Here is an 11,563-nt window from a genome sequence, read left to right as displayed (position 1 = left end):
TCGCTGGTTCATGGTGAAAAGGATGACGACAGGAAGGAATTACCTTGGTGGAGACATATAATTACTGCAGTGGCACGTCGTGCCAAGGGGAGGGGCGAGCTGGGGAAGGGGTATGTGGGGTCGTGAGGTAAGCTGATGTGGGCTGTAGCGTAGGAGAGGACGGGGAAGGAAAATGAGTAGGTTATATTGGGCTGAAAGAAAGAAAATGGAAGAGAGAAGGGTTGGCGGGTTGGGCTTGATGGGAGGATTGGGCTGTGTTTGTTTAGAGGTTAGGGTAGGTTTTATGTTTATTTTGCAAGAGTTTTGACTTTTAAGGGACTTAAGTTTGAATAGAGAGAGGTGCTTTGAGAAACCTAGGGTTCAATAGAGTGGGAGCAAACAATGCAACACACAAACTTATGTTTATGCAGGTTTGAAAGTAAGAAATATTTTTGGATCATTATAGTTAATAAAATAAACAAATAATTGAGTTTGTAGTAAAAATTAAAAGGCTAAATTTTTAGTGACTTTAAAATACTTTAAAAAGTGGGATGTTACAGTCTGGTGCTGGGTGTTTATGTTGATGATACGGTGATCACTGTGGCTGTAGCAGCTCTGGTATTCAGAAGTTCAAGAAGGAGATGACGACTGAGTTGTTCAAGATGAGCGTGATCTGGTTTTGCTGCACTATTATCTTGGTATTGAAGTAAAGCAGCAGACTGATGGCATATCTCTCAGTCAGAGCAACTATGCTGCGAAAACTTTAGAGAAGGCAGGGATGGCGATTGCAGTACATGCGAGATACCCATGGAACCTCGGCCACAAACTCAGTAAGGAGAGCACCTGTCCACCTGTTGTGGATGGAACAACTTACAGAAGTTTGGTTGGTACCCTCAGGTACTTAATCAATACACGGCCTGATCTCTCTTTTTCAATAGGGTATTGAGTAGGTTCATGGAAGAGCCACATGATGAAGATCATCTTGCAGCAGTGAAAGATATTCCAAGGTACATTGATGGGATATGTGGCTGGGGTCTGTTCTTTGCTAGGAAGAAGAATGAGCAGCCAAAATTGATGGGTTTCAAGTGATAGTGATCTGGCTGGAGAAGTTGATAGCCGAAAGTGGTGGCTTCTTCCTGGGTAATAGTCTGGTGAGCTGGTAGTCGGCAAAACATAAGTGGTGGCTTTGTCTAGCTGTGAAACTGAGTATATAGCTGCTGCAACTATTGCCTCTTATGCTGTTTTTGGATGGCACTGATGCTTACTGAGGTCTTGGATTCAAAGGTACCAGGCACGTGCTAAGGGTGGACAACAAGTCAGCCATCTCCTTGATTAAAAATCTTGTGCATCACGACCAATGCAAACACACTGATACACGCTTTCATGATTTCATCTAATCTGGGAGTATGCCAATAATGCAACAATGCCCAAATTTAACTGAAGCTCATGGGAACATATGAGCGGTTAGGAGACATTCCCACAAAATATTTGTGCGGAGTCAAGTTTCAGGAGCTTTGTAAGAAGATTGGTCTACTTCAGGTAGAGTAGAGTTTACAAGATTTAGGAATAATGTTGAATAATTATTCTTGTGCTCGAGTTAGTTGTTTGCTCAACCAATTGTCGATGTAGGGCGCATGGCCAGGGATAGCTAATCGTGGTTGGGCTCTGACGTACTCATGCTCCTAATGTTTGGGATGGAAGGCATCATGAAGGGAGAGTGGCGCACGCATCTTGGCCCAGGGAGGCCGGAGTTTCAGTTTGTAATCCGTTGCTTAATCAAAGAATGAGTCCAGAACACGCTACTAGTTGCAGCACAAAAAACAAGACCGCGACCCTCTGTTTCTTCACTGCGTTTGTTTTCTTGAGCTCGCCGGCAAGGCGGCGACATGGACAAACGTCGTTACTCCAGCGAACTCTGAAATGCAGGCGAGGTAGTTGAAGCTCCGAGAGTTGGGATGATGGCGAGCTCCGATGATGTTTCTCGGTGGTTGGGATGCAACTCCAGATGTGCAACGGAGGTCCATCTGGTATTCGATCTAGACTTCTAGTGGCTGGTGAGGCGCAGGAACCAGGAGCAACCCATAACCCCTCTAAGCTCGGCAACAAGTTAAAGGAACCCATGGCCAGAAAGCAGAAGCATCGTCGGATATGATTTTGCCATGGACTGAATAAGCTCCCAAATTCAGTAGAAACGTGTTTATCAATCGATCAGCCTATACTATGACACGATGATTTTATTAATTTTTAATTTAAGCAACGGATATCTTTATTCGACGAGGAAGCTGGTAGTATTATACATAGCGTGATGTCTTTATTCGACGAGTGCACAGTGCACGGAAGCTCTGGTAGCTAGTATTATATATAGTGCGTGACATTGCATAGATTTGACGCGGATTATATTCCACGTAATCTCCAATTCTCCATGCATGCTCGAAACGGCCAGATCATCTAAACAGGACGCTTGCATCTATGTTCGTTCACGAAGAGCTTCATGTCATCCATGAACTTGCCGGAATCGGCGAGCTCCGGGAACGCGTAGAAGCCATGGAAGGCGTCCGGGTACTCGACCACCCTCACCATCTTCCCCTTCCGGCGCAGCGTGTCCACGTACCTCGCGTGCCAGTCCTTGAGCAGGTCGAACCCGCCGACTGCCACCATCGCCGGAGGGAACGTCCCGGCCAGCTCAACACCCTCGCCGCAGACGCGCGCCGCCGGGTGGTCCCGGGTGGCGCCCTCGGGCAAGAACTCCCTCCAGTAGTGATCCGCCCGCGCCATCGACAATGTGCGGCAGGCTTTGTCGAACGCCAACTCGGCTACCGTCCGCTCCTCCCCGCCGAAGAACGGCTGTATCAGGATCGCGCCGGCCAGGCGGAGGCGCAGGGGAGGAGACGCCGCCGCCGACATGGACGCCCAACGCTGGGCCACGTGGTGAACCATGTTGCCGCCGGAGCTGTCGCCGGCGAGGAAGCAGCTGGAGAGGTCAACGGGGACCGGTACCAGGTCGGCTGGCAGGTCGGTGCCGTCGAGGTAGCGAAGCGCGGCGACTCCGTCGTCGTAGGCCGCCGGGAAACGATGCTGTGGGGCGAGGCGGTAGTTCACGGACACGACGACGGCCCCGACCTCGCGGCAGAGCCGGCGGCAGAACGAGTCGTAGGTGCGGGACGCCGCCGACAGGAGCGTGAAGCCGCCGCCGTGGAAGAACACGACGACGGGGTACGGGATGTCGGCGGCGGCGACGGCCGAGGGGGAGAAGGAGAACACGCGCGCCCAGATGCCAAGGGAGGCGTCGATGCCGACGTCGGCGGATCGGACGAACTCCGAGGGGTCCGGACGGGGCGTGGCGCGCTTCTTCCGGTCGCCGAGGGAGAAGAGGGAGCGCCGGATGCTGCCGTCCACGCGGTGAACGAGTGCAAAAGCGGTCGTCTGGATGCGCACCGTCCACGGCAGGGACGGCGGCTTCCGGCGGGCGCTGTCTGAGCCGGCCATTTCTTTCTTTATTTGCTTGAAAGTGTGGTGACACTCCAGTCCCTTGCGGTATATATACTGCGTTGCGGTAGTACCTTCTAATCCTTGTGTGCTTACACTCTACGTCGTCCCTGTGCTCGAACAATTTCTTTCCACGTCTCTGTGCTCAACCTGTGCGTGATGAATCATTGCGTGTTTGATGAGAAGATGATCCGTCAAGGTCCGGAGGCTGCGGGGTATCGGTCTGCTCGTGCCGTTGGATCCAAGATCTGTGGATAGAATTAAAGAGAGAGAGCAGAGAGAGTCCATCCGACTGACACTCAAGTCAGAAACAACGCGGCATCATCTGTCCTGGGCTCCTGGCGCAGCGCAGCCAACTCACTGGTTCGCGCGGCGCGCGGACGGATGCCGCCCGGCATGTGAATTGTGATGCAGATGGAGGACGTGGTAATCCAGCTGAATGTTCTCACGTACATTAGCATTTTTTTAGTACATGAACAAGCTGGTTCTGTATTGTTCCTCTTTTGCATGAAACATAAGTCTATCACTTTCTGCACTTACCAAAACATATATCACATTTTGGTTATTTGATTTGCATTACTGAATGATATACTAGAATATTTGAAAGTGCTATAACGAAAACCAGATACTTGTTAAAGCATGTCCTGAATACAAGTCATACTACCCAGTCATAACTCATAACATTCTATTCTACTACATAAACAACTTTAATTAGACAAGACACAAACATCATGGTAGCAAGCTACCCCGTTTTTATCAAACGGTTAAGGAGATAGTAGATCACTCAGTAGCCCAGCAGGTCCTCTTACAGGAAGATTTAAGGTACCTATGTAAAACAAAAGGGCACATATAATCAATTTGAAATAAGAGTGAGAGTAGTCCTCACGAAATGGCAAAATGTTAAGCGAGCTCAAAATATGGATAACTGCTATAGCCATTAATGAAAAAATAACTTCACTTGAACCCAACATGTAACTTGATATACATATTGTTAACTAAGACAATATTACTAAACAAAATGAGCCATGCTTTGCTTATTTTATTTTAATTGGCAGGATCTGAGGCAGTGCAAGGAGCAGTGGAGTTTACAGTCCGACATCTATTAACATGGTGTTCTAAGGGGGGATGTATGAATGTTTAGGATATGTTTTCTATGCGGTATCTGAGTTCAAAATCAGAACATGCAACTTACATAAGGGAAAACCTAGCTTCTTTGAATAACCAAATCTTCAAATGCATGATTCCGTGAACAAAATATGGATCAATGCTAAATCAATCAAAATGAGCTGGATATAGAATGGCAGCTGCCAATATAGATGTTAGCATTCACTTAGAGGGGAACAAAAATCAGTACAGTTCCACTAAAAATGGTAGCAGAGTAATAAGATACTGCTGCAGAAGATGCAAAAAGTAAAGAGGAAGTAACGTAGCCAACACAATAGTGAGTAATCTGTTTGTGTAAATTAGATAATCATTGCTCACTTTACAACTGCAGCAACTAACAGCACCAAACGCATAATGTTAACACCTAAACAACTCAATGCTTCTAAAAAAGTATCATGTGATGCGTCAGATTCTTCATACTTGTAGTTTAGTTGAAACTTGTGGATAGTGCTTTCTAGTATGGCTCGTTTATATTTCTATACAACACACAAACCAGCAAGTGCACACATGCAAATTTCTAACAATTACATCTCTCTAACTGCCTAGGCATTTTCTTCACATGGTTTAATAATTTCTACATATTTTGGCAAATTGCAGACATAGATGGAATATGTGTGTGTTCTTAGTTAACTCACATCAAGGTCCAGAAACCATATCAGTCTGTTGAATATTAACATGCTCGAGTGGTATGCCATAAGTACTCAATATTTCCAAAGTTTCCTGAACCCGCCCATCAACTTCTTCACATTTGAGGTCAACTATCTTAAGATGACTGCATATAAATGAGTGTTCTGATCGTTTGTAACTACTTTCAGTTCCCACTCGATCTTTTGGCACCTAAAGGGGAGAAAATTGTTTACAAAGATCAGTCAAGTGCCAACAATGGATGGTGCTAACACTATATAGCTACTCAAATATATAAAAGAAATACAATACCTTAGGAAGCTGGAGAACCAGCTTCTCCATAATTGGTGAGTGTTGGAGGAAGCAAGTTAACACATTACGGTCAGCAGCAACACCAGGACACCATGCACTAAGGAACAAAGTCTTTAACTTGCAAAATGTAGGGCACAACTTTAAATCCCTGTTGACAATAAACTGGGCAGAGTGCAAAAGATCAAGATCATATATGAGATTTAATAAATATTAGCAGTAAATGTTAAGTGAACCATGCAGAAGATCATCTTTTATTTGTTTGATTGCATGGAAGGAAGAACAAAACACATTGCAGCTTGCATTAAGCGAATGGTAATCATCACAAACTGAACCAGTACAAGCAAACGTACCACTGTTGAATCAACGGAGAGCTCCAACTCTGTAACTTGAGATAAACCTTTCAAAAGCAAGCACTCACCACGCCGATCATTAGCACCATGGTCAAAATCATAGCATCACAAACATGTATGATCACCACAATCCCCATAGGTACTCTTAGAACATTTGTTCTCACAGTCTTTAACTCTGACAATCACCAAAACTAACAATGGCATGTTTTCGAGCAGCGGAGTCCTATGGGTACACTCACTTAAGACCAGCGAAATAAGACCTGGCATATAAATCCTAGCACGAAAGGAACGTGTCACAAAGTAACAGCTTGTAATGCTGAGATGTTTCAAGAATGGGGATGGCACATTCCCATTAATATCACATTCTTTCATCTTGAGGTTGACCAGCGTAGGACAGCCTGAGAAATCGAGAGTGCTCCTTTTCAAAGTCACCTTTGAAGATCCAATATTTTGAGGTGCTGGGAGATGATAGGCACATTTGGTAGCTCCAGAGGCAGGTCCCAATTTTCAACATAGATGCCAAGGCTGGTGTGCAATGAGATTACACGAGCTTGGCACAGCAAAGCGATCTGGAACCCCGTATTCACATCCACATCATAGGTGGGCAAGAATGGCTTGAAACTGAAGTCACACTCATTGAGATTGAATGAGTCCAGGCGGGTACCAGGGTGTTGTAATAGGAGCAGATTGTCAACGTACTAAATAAACCATCTGGGATTGTCACAATCCTTGACACCAGTGACGCACAGGGCAGGGGCAGATTTCCAGAGGTCAAGCCAGCACCGGGCGAGCAGCGACGTAAACCACCTCATGCATGGGAAGGAAGGACATCACATGGTGGAGGAGTTCGTCAGGGAGGGCGCTGATGCGGTCGGCCCCACTTGCCATGGACACCTTCTTGGTCTCCCATAGCACTGCCTGGATGGAGATTAACAGTTGAGTTAAGCTGACTTAGAAAAGGTTAAACTCAAGGTTCACATAGCAGAAATACTGTTCATGTTTCATGTTTGACAGATCTCTATTAGTTTGGAGAAATTGTAACACAATAAAGCGAAACCACAATTTGAGTCATGTTCTTCATTGCTTCAAAGCATTTCGTGGCGTCACTATCTTTAACTTGTACAGAAAAGTCATACTTAACTACTCAAGAAATGTAAATCATTCAAGCATTGCTTCCCTGTGCTATTTCTTAGCCTATCCATATTCCATTCCCTCGATGCCTCCAAGCCGATTTATTCTGTACTTTATTTGCAAAAGTGTACGATAGACAATTCATCCAGTGAGAAAACTGCTGCTCGGAGATGATCGGATGGAATAGCGATATTTACCTGTGGCCTGCTGCCTGCAGGCTGCTGCGGAACTGGCGAGCCACGTGCTTGCAGTCGCCGCCGCCTTGCCCGATGCTGCGCCAACGCCTACCTTGCTCGGGACAACCAGAGGCCGGAAGACCGGAGCCCGCGGGCCGCCTCTCCCTTCCGGCGAGCCGCAGCTGCGCCTGAGGTCAAGAGGCAACGCCCACGACCCTCTCGGTCTCGGGCGCGCGGTTGCTTTCCTCGCGACGGCAGTGTGGAGGCGTGGTCGGCAGCGACGAACGGCGGCGCCGCTTGGGATGTTGGTTGGGAGATACGACCGTTAGGGTTGAGCGGGTTGGATTGGGCTAGATTCATGGGCCAGGTTACTGCGCTGAGAGAGCTACATACAATAACAATTTGGCCCACCAACAAAGCGACGGCGCGGTTTCCCCCAGCTGGATGGAATCAACCGTACATCAGAAATAGCTCTACTGGTTCACCTGAACAATAACGTAAGTCGTCAACTGAATTATCACTTGACCTGGTCAACTACCACTAGAGAAATCTTAACGGTTATGCAACCGGTACTAGCAAATCTGGTACTAGAGGGGTCCTTTAACACCGGTTGTAATAACTGGTACTATATGGTATTAAAAAATTAAAAAAAACAAATCCCCTGCTGGCCCCGCCCTCCCCCCGCCCGCCGGCAGCCCCCTCCACCTCCTCCTCCTCCCCCTCCTCCGCCCACCACCGGCCCCGCTGGCCCCAGCCTCCCTATGCCCGCTGCCGGCCCCCTCTACCTCCTCCGCCTCGTCTGCTCGCCGCCGGCCCCTTCCACCTCCTCCGCCTTCACCCTGCCTCCGCCTCCTCCACCGCCGCTGGCCCCATCCACCTCCACCTCCTCTGCCTCTGCCAGCCCCTCCCCCGCCTCCTCCGCCCCCTCCGCCCTTGTCGTCGGCCTCCGCGCCCGCTCCGGCCGCCCACCCGCCGTCGCTCCGCCGGCCGCTCCCTGCCGCCCTGATGGCCGCCGCCACCTCACCTCGCCCCACCACTGCTCCTCACCGCCGGTGAGGGCCGCATGGAGGGGGGAGGGGAGGGGAAGCAAAGGGCGGCGCTGCGTCGCGTTGCTGCGAGAGAGGAGATAAAGTGTGGGGAGGAGAGGGGAGGGGAGCAGATGGGAGAGAGAGAGATAGAGAATGGGCGGACGGGAGCAGTAGGATAAGAATTATTGCTGAGAGAGAGGGAGAAAGGGGGGAGGGGCCGACGGTTGGAGCTTTAGTACCGGGTGGAGCCCCCACCCGGTACTAAAGAGCCTTCGGGGATCTCAAATTTGGACCCGGAACTAATGCTAACAATAGTACTGGTCCAAATGTGACCGGTACTGAGGTCGTGGACGAGAGGTTATTTTTCTAGTAGTGTACATTTGGCACTAACTTTTGAATGAGAAATAGTTGGCTAATGCAAGACAGACCACAATTGAAATTTTCTTTTAGCATATATAGTAGTAGGCAACAGTGGAGTAACGGTGGAAAGAGTTCACTGTATGCAAAAGTTTTTGCTTGTCAAATATCAGAATGGAATGACATGTTGTAATGGCAGGTGAAAATGCGGAAAATGCAACACAGCATACATACTGCATTACTTCTCCACTATTCAGAGTTTCAGGGACTTGCACGATGTCTTCATCAGTTCATCCTGATATGCACTAATTAATGCTTTGCAATATGAAGCGGTGGAAGTGTGGATGATGTAGAGCATGATATATGACACAAACAATTAAATCACACAGTTCGTGGATGATATAGAGCATGGTATAGGAAATCGGTTCACCTGGCGTCAAAAGAATATATGTATTAAGCCTACTGCATGCCATTGAGAAGGAATAAAACGTTACAGGTTCGTGGATGTCAGAGTCCGTTTGCCAGTTCGCACGATCAGTTGTAGATGTAATCTTCAGCGATCTAAAAGAAAAGATGTAATCTTCAGCAGGGATTATGTTCACCTAGGCACCTTGATAAACAACAATGAAGACATCGCAAATTAGCTTTACATGATACTTCCCTCCATCCTAAAAATAATCTCAAATTTATCCAGAAATAATATAAGGGCACTTACAATGCCTGTCGGTGGGTCGTCTTTTGGTTCCACGGTGGCCAAAAAAAGATGACAAAAAAAGATGACGTGGACATCAGTTAATGAAGGGAGAAGAGAGCGCCGTCGCCTCGCGAAGGGACGACGGGAGCTCGTGCTCCAAAGCCTTATTGCCCGCTCCAGCAGCGTTGCACGCCCACACGACGGCGGAGCTCGATCCCGTACGGCGCCAGAGACTTGGCGCGGGGCATGGGAACATGGTGGCCAAATTCCTTCCCTCCGCACCAATTTCCCCCGTAAAACTACTTCCCCTTCGGCTCCCCAATCCGTTCCCAACCCTCGAAGAAATCGAAGATGAGTCGAGGTCAGGTAGATGCGGCGGCGACCCGTGATTTACTAGAGGCGGAGGCGGCGCAGGAGCGGAAGGCCGCCACGGTGTGGGAGTGGAAGGGGGCGGCGTCGGCAAAGCATCAGAAGGGGGTGGTGTCGGCACCAGTGCAGAAGGAGAATGGCGTGGCGGCAGCACTACGGAAGGGGAAAGGGGGTGGTGGCGACTGTCGTGGTGGAGCAGCAAGGCACGACAGCAGCAGAAGGTATTGACTCCTTTCAATCCCCATCGTCCTTCAGCGACCCCAACCTCACCGGCACCCCAACGTCCACTGGCTGTTTTCCATCGGCTGCAGCTTTCTGGAACCAAGGAATTGGTGGTAGTCCGATTGCTCATCCATGGATGCGTCCTCAAGCTTTGGATCAATCAACATGGTAATAAATCAATCTCAATTTTTATGAGCCTGCTCTCAATTTTTATGAGTTTGCTCTGAATCAGTGATTGCAGTCAAATTAGGTCTAAATAGTTTGCTCTGAATCAGTGATTGCAGTCAAATTAGATCTAAAATTGTTATGGAGCTTTCTATAGAAAAGTAGTGATCTAAAATTCTATGGAAAATAGGTAGGATGTGATTTGATAACTGCTTGTGATTTTTCCTGAGCAGTAGCATACATCTTGGTTCCGTAGTTCTTTTAGGAGTACCAAGGATGCATAGTCCTGTTAACATGGCATCACTCTCCTGCTTTAGGTGTTTAGGTTATCTTAGCTATTGTCTTGGACATGAGTTAGAGCACTGTAATTCACATACATTGTTCATGTCCTTCATGCTTTACTTTGACAGGTTCCTTTGCTTTACCTTGATAGGTTCAGTAGTTAGAAAATGTCAGTAGTGTAACTTGAGATCCTGGTACTGGGATAAGGCTGCTTGTTTAGTTCCACATTTTCTTTGGTGGATCTTGAAAGCACCGAATGTAGAAATATTTCAACTTGGAACATGCTTGTGGATAACTGCTTGTGATGAGGAAGTACTGAAAGCACTGAATGTAGAAATATTTCAACTTGGAACATGCTTTTACTGAATATTCTTTGAGCTGATGCTTTTACTGAATGCTTCAACTTGGGACAAGCTTCAACTCTATTGACATACATGATGTACAAATGTTAATGTGTCAAAATGACGTGTTCAGTAATTTAATCCTTTATCCAATTGTACTGTTTTCTGCAGGGATAATGATTCAACACTACCTGGTGGCATCACAAACTTTATCAAGAATCATCCTCAGATGTCTCAAAATTGTCACTTAGTTGGGGGACCTTCTCATTTTGTCCCATTCAAACCGCCACGACCTTTGGACACTTCGCCATCATAAGAAGAAACAACAACCCCTTATTCATCACTAGTTAATGATAAGTGTATTAATGTCGACAGTGGGGATGATGTTGTTAGGACCGAGAAGCGAATCCTGTGGACATAAGAAGAAGATGTTAGGCTGGTGAGTTGCTTAATTCAGTTACTTTGTTTTTCAGTTACATTGTAATTCAATTACAACAATATAATACTTTCTATACTATTATAGATGAGCTCTTGGTTGCTTAATTTGATGGACTCATCCCAAGGAGCTGATAGGAAGAATGAGCAGTATTGAGTTGATGTTATTGATACGTACAACCAAACTACTCCCGGCAATAGGAAAAGAAATCTTAAGCAAGCTAAGGACAGGTGGCACAAAATTAATAGATGGACAGACCTTTTCCACAATGCTTAGTTGAAGGCTCAAAGAGTTTTCACTAGTGGATACAATGATCAAATGTGGATTGATAAGGCACATCACTTTTATATGGTAGACAATGAACTTGGGCCTTTTGTTTTAATGGATATGTGGTATGCTATAAAAAACGAGGCAAAGTGGGTAACATACAACGATGGGCTAAATGCA

At 47.1% G+C, this 11,563-nt stretch overlaps 1 protein-coding gene and 1 long non-coding RNA gene across 2 annotated transcripts; both read right to left on the bottom strand.

Moving 5' to 3' along the window:
* Positions 1-2,227: 2,227 nt before the first annotated feature.
* On the bottom strand, positions 2,228-3,467 carry LOC101769455 (probable carboxylesterase 18). The gene has a single exon (XM_004962344.3). The coding sequence runs from the start codon at positions 3,463-3,465 to the stop codon at positions 2,428-2,430; it is 1,038 nt and encodes a 345-aa protein (XP_004962401.1). The 5' UTR covers positions 3,466-3,467; the 3' UTR covers positions 2,228-2,427.
* A 549-nt stretch (positions 3,468-4,016) lies between these two features.
* On the bottom strand, positions 4,017-7,552 carry LOC111256634. The gene is made up of 5 exons (XR_002676747.1): positions 7,244-7,552; positions 5,916-6,833; positions 5,566-5,727; positions 5,265-5,466; positions 4,017-4,291 (listed from the first exon to the last, which is right to left on the bottom strand). It is a non-coding gene; the product is annotated as an uncharacterized LOC111256634 (long non-coding RNA).
* Between the last annotated feature and the right edge of the window lie 4,011 nt (positions 7,553-11,563).

The sequence above is a fragment of the Setaria italica genome, chromosome III (assembly GCF_000263155.2).
Source record: "Setaria italica strain Yugu1 chromosome III, Setaria_italica_v2.0, whole genome shotgun sequence".
Taxonomy (NCBI): Eukaryota; Viridiplantae; Streptophyta; class Magnoliopsida; order Poales; family Poaceae; genus Setaria; species Setaria italica.
This window is presented reverse-complemented; position numbering and strand designations above follow the sequence as displayed.

Excerpts from the sequence above, each read along its gene's own strand:
- LOC101769455 (XM_004962344.3), bottom strand. The coding sequence starts at position 3,465 with ATGGCCGGCTCAGACAGCGCCCGCCGGAAGCCGCCGTCCCTGCCGTGG.